The sequence below is a fragment of the Hydra viridissima genome, unplaced genomic scaffold (assembly GCF_058129835.1).
Source record: "Hydra viridissima isolate aposymbiotic clone 2 unplaced genomic scaffold, HvirCarnegie_v1 scaffold_4, whole genome shotgun sequence".
Lineage (NCBI taxonomy): Eukaryota > Metazoa > Cnidaria > Hydrozoa > Anthoathecata > Hydridae > Hydra > Hydra viridissima.
Genome location: NW_028324303.1, coordinates 7,305,758 through 7,324,538, shown reverse-complemented (window position 1 = coordinate 7,324,538; position 18,781 = coordinate 7,305,758). Strand labels below are relative to the sequence as shown.

Genomic DNA, 18,781 nt, shown 5'->3' with positions numbered 1-18,781 from the left:
AACTAAAAATAACATAATAATTACCAACTTCATACCATATATTAATTACTGTAAAAATACTTGACGTCATCGCGTGGTTTAATAAATGTTTATGACACACTCCCCCAATTTGTAGAGAATCGAGTGTAGGGGAGAAATACTCCTATTGAATTATAAAAAAACCCGTATCCGCGTCCCGCATTGCGCATAAATCTGTGATAATTTTACATAAGTTATTTTTGTAAACAACATGCGTAATTTATTCAATGATATATTAAGATTAATTTTATTCTTATTATATCATTTATTTAAAATATTTTTCAAAATATAGCCTAAACCATAATAGTTTTTTAATTATAAAAAATATCCACATTTCATATTGGATATTTTATTGAGGAGATTTTTTAGAATTAAAAAAAAAAAATGCAAAAAAACTTTTTTCCTCTATTTTTTTGTAGAATTTTTTTTTATAAGAGATTATTTTTTCTTTAGACAAAAGTTTTGTTTATTTGTATGTTAGAAGGGGCGGATAGGGGGGAGATAGGGGCGAACGTAATACCGTGGATACTCTACTTTTTGTAAATCTATAGAAGAGAGTGGTCTAAAACGGGCCTCTCGGTCGAGACAGGCCCCCACCTCATCTAATCTTATGCTTAGCCAAATATTATTAAAATTTAACATTAGTATGTTGTTCAGCTAACCATAAGAAAACTATCCCCGGAAAGAAAAAAGCCCTGTTTCACCCTCACTTTTAAAATCTTTTTTAACCCATTCTTTTATAAGCAATATTGAAAATACTGTCTTTAACAAAATGTTGATCAGATATTATAAAAAGGTAACAATTAGAGGAGTACCGGATATGATATCCGACCGGATAATCCGGTCAAAATGCCGAATATTTGTATATCATATATTTGGCCGGATAAATCACTATAATATCCAACCGGATTTATCATATATCTTAGATAATCTCTCATCCCACCTGTACACATATTGTTATGCTGTAGTAGTTTCTATCACTCAGTTACAGAAGAGATTTGAGCACATTCTGTCTCAATTGAGTTTACTTCGAGTGTCAAAATTCTAATATGGTTAAGGAACAGATGATTATTTATTACTAAAGTATAAGTAACTGTCAGTTCTTGATTAAAACTCGGGTTTTATACATTTATTAAATAAGGAACCCATTTTAGGCTAACACTAGGGTGAAATGGGCCCCTGGCATCTCTCTTTTTATCGGTTGCTTCTTAACGTAAGGCATAAATGCATCTTTAATTTTCAGATAACAAATTGTAGAGCATAAATTGAATATCCTTTAAAAAATTTGTTTTTAGGTTTGTTTGTACGAGGCTAGTTGATTGTATCATTTTTTGAAAAGGGGGATATTTTAGACCACTCTCCCCAAATATTTAACAAATCACGTTGTTTAAAAACTGAAACAAATTAGGCCTATTAAACAGGCTATTTAAAAATGATATGATATTTTATTAAATTTGTTAAGTTATTGTCTGATTTAAAACTTAAAAAACAACTAGAATTAGACAGGTTCGTACCGAGCCAACTTAGCGCTTCGGGAAAGCAAGAAAAATTGTGCTCCCTTCCTCTTAAAAAAATTAAATGTTATTGTCTTTAACTCTGACATAACTTTTATTTAAAGAGAAGGGGGCGCAATTTATCTCATTTACAGAACAAAAGAGCGCTCTTTTGTTCACTAAATGAGCTTTTATTAATTAGAGTTTATATAAGGAGGTGCATTTTTAGCACAAGTTAAGATTAAAAAAAAAAGATTTCCCTTAAAATTTCCTTTATTTTTTTCTTAATTATAATTAATTCACGCCCTTAGCACGGCCCTGTAATTAGAATAGAATGGAACTAGATTTTTCATGTCATTTAATGTTTTTAAAACGATTTGTGGCTATGAAAATAGCCGTTTTTTAAACTTGATAGGGTTGTATCATTGACATTGGAAAGTATCACTGACACCCGCATCTTTGATTGAAATGTGGGCACACTCGCAATGATACCATTGTGGGCATTTTGTGCATTGCACCCAATCGTTCTTTTTAGAGGATGTGTTCTTGCAAATCTGTAATAATAAAATATTAAAGGTCATCCTTGTAATCACTACTACAATATCTATTACTCCATCAATTTCTCAAATTTCATAGACAGCTATAATTTAGATATAACTGTAAACAACTCAAAGAAACAAGGAAACATATGTTTATAAGGATAGGACCTAAAATGTAACAACGGTATATATTTATTTTTCGCCAACCAAATCGCATTTAATTCAAAGTGGACGAACAAAATAGTAAAGGAACAGGTTATTCCCTAATACAATATTGGAATAAAAATTTCAGCTTATTATTATGTTAAAATAAAATAAACACTTGCCCTGCAAATATCGTACAGACGTTCAAAACCACTTTCAAGGTTCTTTAAACACCTACCGCATAAAGTATCGTATATATATTTACGAAATTGTACTTCATTAAATGGATCATTGATATTTTTTTCTGAAAACACAATTTTAAAGAAAGTTAAATAAAATAGAAAATAAAAAAGTCGTGTAATGATGCATTTTTAAATAGTCGCAGACAAATTATAAGTTATGCAAACTATAATTAACAATTATAATTTATTGAACAAATAATTAAATTTATAGTTAATAATGCATAAATGAATTTATATATGCAATTAATTAAATATAAGCAACATAATAAAAAATTAGTTATAAAATCGACAACTAAAAAAATACTAATATATAAATATTGCACAAGATGCACTCTGTATGCAGAATGCATATTGTGTAAAAATAATGATACCTTCACAAAGTTGTAATGCATAATTGCATATGTAAACACCGCAGTTGTAACTATCCTTCTGTAAACAATGACTTGGGGCTGAAATGACGGTTGGGTTTAAAATGTTAAACTTTAGTCGAAAAAGGTCTTTAGCAACAGCAATGGATTTATTGTGTGATAAATTATTTGGCATAATATTGCAATGGAGTGGATCAAGTACAGTTATTTCTTTTGTTATAACTTTTAGATGTATTAAAATCCAATGAGAATTAGTTGGGTTAAAAGGAATAAGGACTTGTTCTATAACTTTAGTATCAACATCTCTCCATAAAAGCCATAAACTTTTTGAACAGCTTAAAGCTAATGCTTCAGTTGGACCCAAATATTTCATTGAAGGGTATCTTTTTTCTAAGGAATGTAGAAAACTTCCTATGACTTCATCTTGAAGCCAGCCTTTTTGAAAACCTGGAGTGCTTTTTTTTAAATTAAAGGAAATGTCAGATGGTATATTGTTTTCTAATGTCAAAAGGGAAATAAAAGATATTTGGTGAGAGCCATGTCTAAATATATCAATAAATTAAAAAAATAAATATATATATATATATATTTATATATATAAACAAACACACATATATATGAATAATTTATATTTTACACAAAAATATAACTAATATACTGAAGGAAATATAGTTTATTGTTTTATTTACTGTCTAATATATTATCCATTACATCAAATTAACTTGAATAAGCAAATTTATTTAAAAGCTAAGATATTCATAGAAAATATGAATAGTAGCAAGTATTTAAAAATGTATTTAAATATCTTACGTAATGAGAGTGTTGGTGAAATCACAAGTTTCAATCTTATCGCATATTATTGTACTTTGTTTATCATGAATTAGATCAACATGTTGCTGAGACAATTTCAGAACTATCTCTTCTTTTTGGTTTTGTGCAGGATATTGATATGGTTTTGTTTCCTTTTTCCTATTTTCTTTTCTTGTTCTCTTAAATTTATTGGGCTGCCATTGATTATCCAACTTCTTATTTGGTTCAAAATTTAAAAGGTTATTGTGTGGCTTTACAGGTATCTCAATTGAATTCATATTTTTTATGGCTTCAGCTTGACTGATCATGTCTTCCAGTTGTCTGTTCATTGAAGGAAGTTGCAAATTTATTATCATGGGATGAGAAATTAATGTAGATAATTCATCAATATTTTTTTGAAACCTTTCAGTCTCATTTATAAATGTTTGTGATTTTTGCTTCACTTGATTATTACCAGTATTAACAGCTAAAGATACTTTTGTGTAGTTTTTTTTCTTGAGTTCTTAAAAGAAATGATCGTAACTTATGAACATGCTTGCAAAGGATTATGATGTCATTACAATTACACCTATATAAATGCTGACACAAACCCTTACAGGCAGGATTTAGACATGATTCTGAACACAAACTTTCCTTACATGTGTCGGTTAGAATGTCAACATTGTATGTTACATCTTTTGATTGACTCTTAACTGTGTACTGAGTTAATGAACATTTAATAATACATTTATCTGAAATCAACATTCCTTTTTCATGTCTCTTTTTGTACTTTTTTGGGAGAGATACTGTTCCAAGATAAATGTTGTCTCTTTTGTGGCGCCAATAACTATCTTCCTCAATTGTTAAAAGTAAATTGATTAAATCGTCTAACCTTTTATTAGGTCGTCTTTCCATATAAACTGTTTTCAATTTGTTATGAAATGACTCACATAACATATTAGTATCAGTGTCAGCATGTTGAAAGTTGCGATAGCAAGAAGCCCATTTTATATGTCGAGGAGCATAGTATGTAACAAAGTAACTAATGAAGTTAGGACATTTATGTTCATATGCCTTTACAAAACCATTCATAGTTGATAAAAAAACATCAGGGTTTTTTTCGTCAATGATTGTCTCTAAGATCCTATAAACTTCTTCTTGTAAATTAGATGGACCGACTAAAGGAAGTTTATTGCGCCATGCCCGTTTTACATGCCATTTGCATAGCAAGTGGCGCACATCTCCGAAAACATTATTGAAAGAATTCCAGCCTGACAAATCATCATCTGTCATAACAGCATTAACTTTTACAGAATGATTGCATCTCCTTTTTATTTCCTCTAAGAATGGTGTTAAGGTTTGTTCATCTGCATGGTTAGAAATAAGAAAAGCTACTGGATAACCCCTTTTAAAATCATCTCGAACTAGTAAAGTTACAAGAGGAAATGCATACTGATTGGTGCAGTGTGTAGCATCAATACAAACAATTTGTGATGATGCTTTTTAAACATTGATAGTTGATGATTTGTTTGTATACCAACCACAAAGGAATCCTTATTAAGGTCAATGTCATCATACACTTTTGGGCCGATAACAGTTTGTTGTCCTTGTGGCTTATAAACCAGAATGCTATTAAAATCTTCAGACTTCAACTTTTGAACAAGTAAAAAAGTTGAAATGCTATCATCAGGGTGAAGCCGACATCCCTTTTTTACTGCTCTGTTGATATCAGAAATATTCTTTTTTGTAAGAAGATGTGATTTAGTTAAAACAGCATCTTCATCATTTCTATTTTGTCTGTCTCCAAAACTTTCCCTAAGATCACGATAAACCGTATTTACAGGTACACCTAATGATAATTTAGTAGAAATATTTTTTTTAATATTACCTGGGATAGGTTGGTACATGGTATTTGTAATACTAACACTGTGGTTATGAGTTTTGATATACTGCACATTTGTGACACCATTTTTGTTTACTGTGACAATCATTCTGGCAGGGCAGAAGGCACCTGATTTAACACTCCCTCTGTAGTACCTTTTATTAGTTTTTCTTGCTGGTTCACTAACAGAGCGATGCAGTTTAGAATGACCATCATTTTGACAAATAAAATAACTTTTTTTTACATCTTTTTTTATATTTTTTCCAGTGAAAAAACTACCAGTTTGTTTACTGAAAAAAACATAACTATTAAGTTCCTCCTTTTCCTTCCATGCTAAGAATTCAGATTCTGATAAAAAATTGTAGGATTCTTTGGAAAATATACCTTCATGACATTCCTCTATGTGTTTAATAAGTTTGACTTTTTGAAAAAATACTTGGCTGCAGTCTTGATAGTGACATGGAGTTCTTTTATCTTTGGATTGATCATCTCTAAAAATGGTTTTATGTACCTGTAAAGCATGTCTTTTCATATTATCTTGTAAATGACATCATACAAGCAGAACAGATAAAACTAAAAACAAAAATTTTTAATTAAGTCTTTATATACTTTAGATACTTATTGACATCAATTAAGTATTTTACCCGGGTTTTTTTAACTGAATTTCTGTTAAACTATTCAATGGATTGATTGATGACGATGCTGAAAAAAAAAATGTCATTTTTGTTTATAATTCACTACAGAAAACCACTAAAAAGTTTCATATTATCAACAAAATGGTTCTTTTAACTATTTAATTTTTGAAAAGGGGGGATTTACTCTCATATGAAAAAAAATCCTTGAAAGAGGAGATTTAATGTTTAAAAAAAACTTGACAAAAGTAAAACTTACTCTTATAACAAAAACTTTAAAAAGGGGAGAATTACTCTCATATGAAAAAAATCATTAAGAGAGGAGATTTACTCTTTCAAATAAAACTTGACAAAAGTAAATATTACTCTTACAACAAAAACTTTAAAAAGGGGAGAATTACTCTTACCACAGAACACCACCAAAAAGGTTCATTTTATCAATGCAATTGTTCTTTTTAACTATTTAATTTTGAAAAGGGGAGAATTACTCTCATATGAAAAAAATCCTTAAAATATGAGATTTATTGTTTCAAAAAAAACTTGACAAAAGTAAAACTTACACTTTTAACAAAAATTTTAAAAAGGGGAGAATTACTCTTCCACAAAACACCACCAAAAAAGTTCATTTTATCATTAAAATGGTTCTTTTTAATAATTTAGTTTTGAAAAGGGGATAAATACTCTCATATAAAAAAATCCTTAATTTAAGAATTTTTTTATATGAGTTTTAAAGCTTATAAGAGGAGATTTACTTTTTTATGGGACTTACTCCCACTATCGATATTACATAACAACTCAAAAAACTAAAAACCCTACCTTCATAAGGATTTATTTCTGCAGTATTAACAAATGATAATTTATCACTAAGCTTGTTAAACATTTCTTTGTTTAATTTCACAATAAGGTTATTTACTTTAACAACACCAGGAATTCAAAAACTTTACTATTCACGACAAATTTTCACGACTAAAACATGCGACAAACTTTATGCAGGTTAATTTACGGGCTAATGTTTACGTCGGGAGTATTTCTCCCCTACGTAAAATTCATTTGTAGAGAATATCTACAAGTTCTCATCAAAATGTTCATCAAGGGCTGTTATTTTAATAAGTTCCTTAGCCTTTGATTTCGCCATTCGTGAAGGTCTTTGCTTCAGAGTTTTTGTTTGCTCTGCTGATATGTTTTCGCAAGGTTTAGAATCGTTTAGGAATTCCTCGATCTCAGTAGGATCTTGGCAAATTTCCATCGTTTTTAGTAGATCCAAATGGATTGCTCTTGAAGTTGCACAGTATAAAGTACAATGTATGATTTTTTTGTAACACTCTGCTTACTTTATATTCGATTGGGCCAGCGAAATCCAAACCAATAGTTTCAAAGGGGGATTTGCTTTTAGTTCGATACTTTGGCAAATCGGCTGTTAATGGAGCTAGTAATGGTTTGCACCTGAATCTTTTAAACCAATTGCAATCGTATATAATTGTTTTGACTTGGCTACGTAAGGTATCTGTCCAATAATGCTCACGAAACTTGGACATTGTCAGACCAACCATCCCATGGTGAGTCTGTGCATGTGCTCTTTGAATAACCAAGTTTGTAAAGGGATGCTTGCGAGGTAAAAATATTGGGTGCTCACCTTGTATACGACCCATGCAAACTAAAAGCCCATCGTGATTTCTATGTAATCGTAATCTTTCTGAAGTTTCTTTAAATTGTTCGGATTTTTCAAATTCGTATTGAGCAATTTTGATCAGCTTCTGGATTGCGTTGTTCCTTTCAGTAGCTGATAGCACACCTTGACATTTTCTTTTACTTTTGAGATTGATAATGATTCTTAAGATCCATGCCATTCTTATAACTTTTGGTAGTTGATACTTGTTCATAAGTTCATCAAAGTAGTTAAACCTCTCTGCTGTGGCAAGGTTATGCATTTTTGTTGGATTAACTTCTTTCATTACTTCATCCATTTGTACATGAACTATATTGGTTGGCCACTCATTCTTTTTGGTAAGCCATGTTGGACCGTTGAACCATATTTGTGGAATTTTTCCATTTTTAATTCCTCTACTTCTAATATCAGCTGGGTTCTGATTGGTTGGACAGTGATGCCAGATAATCCAACTTCGTTTATTGATTTCTTTGACACGATTTGATACAAACTGCTTCCATTTACGATTGTCATTAATGGATCCAATGCAGTGCTACTGAACTATCAAGCCAGCCGTATATTTCCATAACTGGGCATCCTTCAAGTGCCAATTTAACGTTTGTAAGAGCATTAGCTACCATGTGTCCAGAAATCAATTCAAGCCTGGGAATAGAACAACCTCGTTTTGATATGCGTGATTTGGCTGTAAACAATCCTTGAGTTACTTTGTTTCCTTGATGTACTACTACGTATATTGCACTGCAGCAGCCATCTTTGCTTGCATCACCAAATCCATGGATTTCAATCTTTTTTATTGTATGATTTAAAACAGTTATACTTCTTGGTATTGGTGTAAGGTCTGGTAACGTATATTTCCAAAGCATCCATTTCTTTGATAATTCAGGTGAAAGTTTTTTATCCCAAGCAAATTTTAAATCACAAATTTGTCAATATATAAGTTTTGCTGTTAGTGTTATTGGGGAAATCACACCAAGTGGATCAAAAACTCTAGCCAAACTTTCTACAATTCCTCTTTTGGTTGTGATGTTTGTTTGGCGAGTTGGTCAGCAATCCACTAATAAAGTGTCATCATTTTTGTCCCACAACAAACCAAGAATTTTAGAATAACGTTTATTTTGTTCATTGATGGTAACTTCATGATTGTTCTCTTTTGAATCATTGGTTTCCAATGTAGGAAAATTCGAGTGCCATTTTTGAAGCTGGAATTCTCCCATTTCGAACAGATGAATTGCTGTTTGTTTCAATTTTTCAACACATTCCAGGTCAACTCCCCCAGTGATTATTTCATCAACATAAATGCCCCTGTTGATTATCTGAATTTCATTCTTTTTATGCGGATAATGTTTTTCATACGTCAATAAATGTTGCTTGATTACTTCCCCAAGAATAAAGGGACTAGATGCACAGCCAAACGGGATTCGAGTAAATCTTAGAGTTATTACTTCTTTACTTTTCAAGTCCGAAATCCAATAGAAACGGAAAACATCACAATCTTTAGTATCAACTCTTATTTGTAGAAACGCTTGTTTAATGTCTCTAGTAAGACAAACAGGTTGCAATCTGTTTTGTAAAATAACATTGAGTAGTAAGGGTTGTAATGGAGGACAAATATGTAAATAGTCGTTAAGTGAGTGTGATCCGTACTCTTTAGCTGACGCGTCAAAAAACAATCCTTAGCTTGGTTGTTTCGGAGTCCTCTTTTATCACTGCTCGTTGAGACATGTAGAATATTCTCTTGCCAGTTGGTTTCTTTGGTGCATACTCAATTATCCCATCCTTGAGTTGTTCTTGAATAATAGCGTTATATTTTATGAGATCATTTGGTTTCTTTTCCAGTTTTCTAAGTACACTATGCAACCTTGAGATAGTGTACATCTGAATAAGATGCTAGTTTTGAATGTTCTACTTTCCATGGTAATCCAGTGTGATAAGAACCAGTCGAGTCTTGTTGTAGCTGTTCTTTAAATTCTTCATATACTTCATTTTGATTCCCCTTTGCTTTGATCTTCTAGACCAAGAACATCCAAGCTATACAGTTCTTTATAACAGTCATTGGTTGACTTTGTTAAATATAAACAGTCCGAGGTGCTTTGTCCTGGTCCCATAACCGTCCGTACAAATATGGTTTCTTCTGCAATAGCTTCTCCTTCATTTCCAGTCCTGAAACCTTTCAACTTTATTCTTGCAATATCACCAGCACCAATTATAAGATGAATTTTATGATCATCGTAGTCATCTTCATTATGAAAATGCAATCCCTCTAAGTGTTTGAATTTCTTTTTTAGGACGGATATCCTCGGATTTTGTAGCACTGTAAGCACTTTCCTTTCTAGCTTGTAGAGTTTAATATCAAGGCTGTTGCGTTCGTTTATTGAATATAGAGTTGTGTAGAACAACGGAAGGTTTTGATGTACTGATCCAGTCATTGTTTCAATATTTTTCGATTCCCAATTATTTGGCTCTAACTTTAGGTACTTGATTAGTGTAGATGAAGCATAAGAACAGCTCCCGTATCCAAGAGTGCTCTCACTTTATATTTGCCAACGTTCACAACGACTGTGGGATGAAGTTTGCCCTTCGTATCCAGGCATAAGGATACACTTTTTTGATTTGTCTTTATTAACTCCAGTGCATATAGATGAATGATGCCTTCCTTGACAATGGTAGCAAGAACGTTTGCTACGACAGTTGGATACTGTGTGGCTTGTTGACGTGCAGTTGAAGCAGCGATGGTTTTCTTTAAGATATTGTTTCCTTTGCTGTGTTGAATGAAGTTTCGTACATTCGTGACTACGATGATTTTGCGAACTGCAGTAGACACAGCCAATGTTTTTAGTTTCGTTATGTTGAAAGTGTTTTTCAATTTAATTTTTGTGCTCCCAATTATTGTGGGGTTTTGAATTTTCTTTTCTGATATTTATTCTTGTTCGTCCAATAGATGATTCTGGGTTTCGTAAGGTATATTCATGTAGAGCTTCAATTAGCTGTTCAAAACCCCATTCCTGTCATTTTGGATCTGTTCGAGTAATATCAGCTTTAACAGGACCCAGTTTGTCGAGAGTTTCACGTACCAGTATTTCTGCTGTTTCCAATTTGTTTAAAGTTTTCAACGAGTTTATGCTTACATTTAATTTTCTGTAAAAATGTATTTGATCTACGTCGGTATTTTTTATGTAGGGAAGATCCATGATATCACGACCATGCTGGCGTATAATTTCAGAAGTGATTCCATATTTTTGATTTAGAATCATTTTCGCTTTTTTATAACCATTTGCATTAAAAGGGAGTCCAGCAATTTCCTCTTTTGGCGTGTTTGATAGTAGTTCACGTAAGTACGATAATTTAGTTACTGGAGGATAGCTTCTGTTGTCAATTTCTGTGCTGAATTGTTACCAGAACCGCACCCAATCCAGAATAGTCCCATCAAATTTTGAAGTTTGTAGTCTGGGAAGTTTTGCTTTACAATCATTTGTGTGTGCATTGTGCATGCTTTGAGTTGTTTCTTGTTTTTGTTCATTTGTTTCTTCTTTTACACGAGCAATTTCTTTGTGCATTTTCTTCTTTTTCGTAATTTCTGTAGCGATTGGATCTTCGCGCTGCTTCGGAGGCATTTTAACTTCTATTGTAATCTTTGATTCCTTACGTCAGTTGATAGCTTGAAGAGTGTTCCGTAGATTCCAGTGTCCTAACAGGGTCGTCACTTTGTGTTGTAAATATTTCTTTGTTTTTAACTGACTAAGGAAGATCGACTCAACGCCTTTTTTTGTAACTTGTTTATATTCTTATTAAGAAAACAGCGTTATTTATACTAAATCTGACATAGTTGACAATTATTCGTAACTAAAAATAACATAATAAATACCAACTTCATACCATATATTAATTACTGTAAAAATACTTGACGTCATCGCGTGGTTTAATAAATGTTTATGACACTGAACGTGGCAGCAAATTCAGAAGACAAAAGTACAAGAAAAGTCACAAATAAAGGATGAAAAATTAAGAAAGAAACAATTAGCTGCAAATTAAAAGTCAAAATTAGTGGAAGAAAGATTAAAAAAGAAACAATTGGCTATGGAGAAAAAAGTTATTAAATGAAAAAACTAAAAAAGAAAGAGAAAACATGAAAACTTTGAAAAAAAAAAAAAAAATTGCAAAAAAAAAAAAGCCTTGAAAATGAGTCAGAAAATGAATTCCATTAAAATGTTGATTATAGTTATAAAATAAGAATCCGATAGCTATGATGAAACTCTATCCTTTCCAGTTTAAGAACTTAAAGGATATGTACTAAAGTAACGGAAATGCTTTAAAATCTTTAGTTTTAGTTCATAATAATATTTTTACTATTATATATTTAATGTTTATTTAATAGTCTTTTTTTATTTATACACCCAAAAACGTTTAATAAAATGTTACTAATGCATTAAATTTTTATTTGGAACCGCTACACAGTGGGCCAGGTGGTAGACAAAACCTCAAAAAAAAATATTCGAAATACTTCCAACTACTCAGTATATTATGTATATAAGAGCATAATAAATGGTTTAAAACATTATTTGTAGTTTGATAGTACATCATAAATGTACAATTATCAATTACAATTGAATATATTTAGAAATTCATTTATTAATTTTTTTAATAGATATATCACCTATAACTATGACAACGAATAACCTTTAAATTATTTAACATATGCGAAATTAATTGACACATTATTAAAATTTAATTTTATAGCTTTACGAAAAATACCACAACAAATTCCAAGGTCTTGTATTAAACTCACAGTTTCATTTTGAAATATAAAGGTAAGATTCTTATTTATAATATTAAAATATTATATTAAAAGTGGCGCGTATAGTTTAGAACCTGCTGGAACAGCTTATTAATGTTAAAATAAGTTAATACAATATATGTACAGCCTGTTGGTGGTGTTTAATTCTGCTCTTAGCTGCCCCTTTAATTTTGGTAAACATTTAAAAAAAGATATTTTCGTAAAATGCTATTCGCGACAAACCTATTTTTTTAGTTTTAGTTAATAATAGGTGCTGTGCTTATTATACTGGCCTAATTAAATGTAGCTGAAATGAAAATAATGGCCATATTCATGTTATATTTTTTATAGTGGTTGCACTAATAATGTTAAAATCATTTTTTTGTAGTTGATATGAAGATTAGTGATGTCCATAAACGTATACGGCATGACCAACTAAAGCCTAGTGATAAATCATTTTCTATGTCTGTAGAAGCTATTCTAGTCTCTATAAATTTGGGTTCGACTGGATGTGCTGCGTTTTTAAAAGTATATCAAAAGAAATGGAAGGATGCAAACCGGGGAAATATAAAGTTTGAAAGTAAAAATAAAAATTGGTTGGCTCAGGACTTTAAATCTACATACAGTAATAATATATCTGAGTCTGATAATTCTAGTCAATCACATAATATTGGTGGAAGACCAAGTTGCTCCTTTGAAGACGCATCTGAAAAAACCAAAAGAAGAAGACTCAATGTTATAAATAATTTTACTACTGATGAGTTGCTCCACTCAGCAAGGCTTAAATTAAGAAATGAGTTTAATTATGAGGCTGCCAAGCAAGTTGCTGAGATATCAGAACCTTCTAGTCAATTTAAAAAGTATACACCTAATGAAGGTCTGGCATTAATTATAGATGGTGGCATGTCAAAATCAACCTACCAACTTATCAGAAATGGAGCTGAAGAACGTGATTGCCATATATATCCTTCATACAACAACATAAGATTGTCTAAAGCTAACTGCTATCCAGAGAACATCTTCGTAGATGATTATTCAGCACAAATACCACTACAAGAATTACTAAAACATACAGTAAAAAGACTCTGCGAGGTGCAAGCTCCTGTGATCAGCACAATGCTGGATGGTTTGACCCGGTTGACTTTGCGTTACAAGGCCGGGTTTGATGGGGCTAATGGGCAAAGCGTGTACAAGCAAGTGAGTAGTGAGGAAGCTGAAGATCGTAACTTAAAAAAAGAAGAATCTCTGTTCATTACTTGCTTAGCACCACTAGAACTCAGTGGGTTCTGCAATAACAAAGAAGTACTATTATGGCGTAATGACAAGCCATCATCTACTGCTTATTGTCGTCCAATAAGATTTTCTTTTCAAAAAGAAAGCAAAGCTGTTGTCCTAGAAGAAGCAAAATATTTAGAATCTGAAATAGAAAAATGTAGTATTTTTAATGTTACTTTTAGTGGAAAAGAACTGGTTGTTAAAAGTATTATAGAACTGACCATGATTGATGGCAAAATTCAAACTATTCTGTCTGATGTGACTAATCAACTTAATGTTGCTCTGTGTGTGGTGTGTCTCCAAAAAACATGAATAACTTAGAAATGGTGCTGAAATTGGAAAATGCTAGTAATTTAGAACTGAAATATGGTCTTTCTAGCCTGCATTCCTGGATTAGGTTTTTTGAAATGGTATTACATATTGGATACAAGCTGGAAACTCAAAAGTGGCAGTCTAGAGCTATTGAAGATAAGGAAAATGCTAAGCAAGTGAAGAAACGTATCCAGACAGAATTTATGAACCAAATGGGACTGGTTGTGGATTTCCCAAAAAGTGGAGGATCTGGTAAGTGAAATTACATAAATACTTGTATATGAATCATCAGGTTAACTATCACATATATGCAATTTGTAGGTACCAGTAATGATGGAAACACCGCCCGACGAGCCTTTGCAGACTATCAATCAACTGCCAAAATTTTGAAAGTATATGAAACTCTTTTATTTTATTTTTACATCATTCTAGTCACTTTATCATCTGGATTTGAAATTGATACTGTCAAGTTTAAAGAGTTTTGTATTACTGCTCTTAAACTTTACATATCTAAGTATTCCTGGTATTACATGTCACAATCAGTACACAAAATCTTAGTTCATGGCCATGCCATCATTGCTAGACAGTACTTGCCAATTGGACTGATGTCAGAGGAGGCACAAGAGGCCTGCAACAAGGATTTTAAAAAGTTTAGGGAAGATTTCAGTAGAAAGACTTCTAGAATAGACACAAATCGCGACCTGGTTAACAGATTACTTGTATCTAGTGATCCTGTCATAACATCATTAAGAAAAGGTCATAACAAAAATAGTAAGAGTTTTAAAAAAATCCCCAGTGAAGTTCTGGCTTTGCTGAGGGAATCAGCTCCACCTTCTTCTTATTCTTTGTAGCTAAACACAATTTCTTGTTTGATTTTTGAAAAGAAGGTTGATTTAAAAAAAAAAAAGTTTAACTAAGCCTATTAATTGTAATTTTGTTATTAAAAATTAAAATATTCTTGATAAAAATAAATATTATTTCATGTGCAAAGATTATTTATATATCCAAATGAGTTTGGGGAGCAATTGGGTAATAATTAGGTTTTGTCCACCATATCCTATATACCTGGTCCACTGTGCAAAGTAAGAAAAAACAATATAATTCAATATCGATATCTTTCAGCTTGTAGATAACTAGAAAAGTTGTGCTTAACAATTTAAACCCTTATTTTTTGAAACATTCATCTTTAAGTTTAAAGACAATATGCGTCATTCACCATATTTTTTTCAATAATATCTTTTTCAACTTAGCCCAAATTTTGCTAAGTATTATTCAGCTTCGACAACAAATTTTCAAAAACAGTTTTTTTTAAAAAGAAGTTACAGAAGGTAGGACGAACTGCCATAAAAGTTTGGACTGGCCTTAAATCACCTGAGTAATGCATTCCAACATTTAATGCAGAGGTTTATTGTAAATTTACGTATCATATATTTTTTGATAAGATACATGTTGATAACATTTGAAGAGTCCAGGGGAAGAAACGGCATAGTCACATTTTTGGTTTTTCTTAGTTATTGCCCCTGCCCTATGCATAGACTTGTATAGTTTGTATTTAACTAGATTTCAAGCGAAAAAAGTGTAAATGTCCATATGATAATTAAAAAAGAAAAAACCCTATACAATGGAAAAAGCGGCATGGTCCAATGTTTACAGGGGAAAAAACGGCATCACTGTCACTGTCATGCGATATTTTTAGTCACATGATCACACCGTCCAATGAGGGGTCTATCTTGTGTTAACAGCATTTTAAAGATGGCGGATTGCGAAGAGCACTGTGAATTAACAAATAGGCCCAAGAAAAGGAAAACTACGGGGAGAATAAACGAAATACTAAAAAAACAGAAACTTTCGTCTCATACAACAGGACCTGACTGCAAATGTACACGATATAAATTTTTTGAAGTTGTAACAGTAGATGAAAGAGCTCGTTTATTGGACTCTTTCAATGAATTATCGAGCAAAGAATACCAAGACTCTTTTCTGGCTGGCCTTATTACAGTCTGCAATGTAACAAGAAGGAGATCACGGAAAAATAAAATTATCTTAAAAGATTTAAATGATAACAGCTACAAGTACAAAGTATTTAAGAATATTGATGATGAGTTTACCCAGGTGTGCTTCAAAGCTTTTCTTTCCATCTTCGGCATCAAGAAAGGCAGGGTCGAGACAATAAAACGGAGTTTATCAACTACAGGTAGGCCTAGCATAGAGACTATACTATATAGAATAAGGTCTAGTGTTTTTACATATAATTTAATTAACAAAAGCTATCCTTACATTATGTTTTATATTGTGCAAACATTATTAGGCCTCTACTTTCGATTAGACTAGTCTAGTGCTCTACTATAGGCTATAGGCCTACTAGACTAAAAGACTATAGGCCTATCTAATGCTTAAAATTTTGATTAATTTTAAAATTATAAAAATAATTAGAAAGGCTTTGGCTTTGATTTTAGTCTAAATAAAAGGGACTAGTCTCTATTATAATCATATTAACAATAATATTATTGTTAACATAATATTTCTCTAAGCCTAAGCTTTTAGTGTAGATTTAAATAAAAGGGACTAATCGATATGAAATGGTAAATAAATTGAAACAGTTTCTCAATTATTTATCAAGCATGTTATTTTAAGATTTTAATCTTTAATTTAGTTTTTGATGAACAGAAATAATTTAACATATTTTATTATTGTTTTTCATCTTTTCATCTTTAGGTGAGCCACCAAAGGACAGAAGAGGTCAACATACAAATAGACCTCATAAGCTGACAGATGAAACAGTTCAGAAGATAAGAGATCACATTTCGTCTTATAGGGGTAGGCAGTCTCACTACTCGCAAGATAAAACAAGACGCCTATATTTATCTGAGGATTTAAACATTAACAAAATGTTTAACATGTTTCAAATTATCTATCCAGATAGCAAGATTTCTTACGAGACATACAGGACAATATTTAACAATGATTTTAACATTGCTTTTGGATATCCTCGTACAGACACTTGTTCAAAGTGTGATGAGCTTAAAATGAGAATAGATCTCATTGTTAAAGATAATTTAATGAACCCTGATTTGCAAGCAAAGCTTAAAGAGTTGGAAGCTGAAAGGGACTTGCATCAAAGAAAAGCAGAAACATTTTATCGAAGAAAAAGAGAATCTAGGATAAAAGCAATTAATGATTCAACATTTGAAGCAATAGCATTCGACTATCAAAGAAATTTAAATGTCCCTAATAACTCAACCAATGATTTTTATTACAGAAGAAAACTTTCATTTCTTTCTTTTAACACCCATGTACTATCGAGGAAAAATGTGTTTATCTATGGCTATGATGAAACTGTAGCCAAAAAGGGGACAGAGGAGGTGACATCTATGTTATATGATTATTTTATTCATCACCTAAGTCAAGATGTCAGGGAATTAGAGCTATTTTGTGATTCTTGTGCAGGCCAAAATAAAAATTATACAGTCTTTAGGTTTCTGGATTATCTAGTTCAGCATAAAAAAAAGATTTGGCTCAATAAAGATTTTCTTTCCTGAAAGAGGGCATTCTTACATGGAGTGTGATAAAGATATGGGTCTCATTAACACCAAATCACAGGTCAATATACCTTCTGATTGGATTGATATTTTTAAAGCTTCTCGCATGAATCCAGCTCCTTTCAATGTTTTGGAGCTCAGGCAGGACATGGTGAAAAATATGACACAATTTTTAAAACCTTTCTATAAGGCTGGATGTCCTGTTCCAACTAGATGTCTTAGAGAAGTGTTTTTTTCCAAAAATGATCCAGGAACAATGAATCACAGAGACTCTTGGAATGGTGCCTTTTTAAAAAGCACCATTACTTCAAATATGAGAGGCAAAAACAAAAATGCTCCATGTGAACCTTTAAACTTATACTCTGAGAAACTGTGCATATCAATGGCTAAATTTAAAGATCTGCAGGTTCTTAAAAAGTTCACTAATAGACCTGACTACTTTGACTCCTTACCACATGATAACAATAAAAATGAAGTTAATGGACAAGAGGAGTTTGACTATTTTGACTAAATAAAAATTGTTATTAAACAGTTCTGTTGAAATAAAATAACATTATTTTATCTTCCTTATAAATGATTGTTATTTTGTATAGTCCTTGTTTATAGAATGTTAATTTGTGTGTATGAATGAATGTGAGTTTCTTAGTTCAAATTGAGTAATATAATATTTTTTTTAAATGACCTTTTAATTTTTATGACCTAAAAGTAAAAGTCTATTTGGTAAGAAGGGTTCAGTTTTATGTGGCCACCTTATATAATAAAATACAATGACCATTTATCTTTACTTTTCTTCATCTGATGTCAGGCAGACATTAACTTATTTTGAGTGTACATTATTTTAAAAAGAAAAAAATCATGATTTTTAGAAATGAGTAAACACAGGATTTCTTGGATTTTTATCCATGAGCAATTATTGGATTCAGCTACCAAAAAAAAGATATTATTATTCCAAAGAATTACAAAAATGATTTTAGTATTGTGCACTGCATTTAAACAGTCAGAACCGTTATTGAATAGACATTTTGAAGATTAAATTTGAAATAAAAATGCTTTAAGGAACTCTTAGATACTCTAAAATAAAAAGATATATGTTAAATTAATGTTCATTATA

At 31.4% G+C, this 18,781-nt stretch overlaps 3 protein-coding genes and 2 pseudogenes across 5 annotated transcripts; 1 reads left to right on the top strand and 4 right to left on the bottom strand.

Moving 5' to 3' along the window:
• Positions 1-1,788: 1,788 nt before the first annotated feature.
• On the bottom strand, positions 1,789-7,016 carry LOC149889623 (uncharacterized; annotated as a pseudogene). Its single transcript, XR_016451570.1, has 6 exons — positions 6,924-7,016; positions 6,120-6,177; positions 3,615-6,048; positions 2,808-3,346; positions 2,377-2,498; positions 1,789-2,065 (listed from the first exon to the last, which is right to left on the bottom strand). The product of XR_016451570.1 is annotated as an uncharacterized LOC149889623 (transcript).
• A 311-nt stretch (positions 7,017-7,327) lies between these two features.
• Positions 7,328-8,071, bottom strand: LOC145197732 (uncharacterized). The gene has a single exon (XM_090085157.1). It carries the CDS (start codon positions 8,069-8,071, stop codon positions 7,328-7,330), a length of 744 nt encoding a protein of 247 aa, XP_089941283.1.
• Positions 8,072-8,285: 214 nt separating this feature from the next.
• On the bottom strand, positions 8,286-8,636 carry LOC149889622 (uncharacterized). Its single transcript, XM_090085156.1, has one exon. The coding sequence runs from the start codon at positions 8,634-8,636 to the stop codon at positions 8,286-8,288; it is 351 nt and encodes a 116-aa protein (XP_089941282.1).
• Positions 8,637-8,816: 180 nt separating this feature from the next.
• Positions 8,817-9,648, bottom strand: LOC149889621 (uncharacterized). Its single transcript, XM_090085155.1, has 2 exons — positions 9,452-9,648; positions 8,817-9,333 (listed from the first exon to the last, which is right to left on the bottom strand). The coding sequence occupies exons 1-2, from the start codon at positions 9,646-9,648 to the stop codon at positions 8,817-8,819; spliced, it is 714 nt and encodes a 237-aa protein (XP_089941281.1).
• Positions 9,649-12,518: 2,870 nt separating this feature from the next.
• On the top strand, positions 12,519-18,348 carry LOC145188573 (uncharacterized; annotated as a pseudogene). The gene is made up of 3 exons (XR_016451641.1): positions 12,519-12,578; positions 12,933-14,383; positions 16,847-18,348. The product of XR_016451641.1 is annotated as an uncharacterized LOC145188573 (transcript).
• Positions 18,349-18,781: the final 433 nt, after the last annotated feature.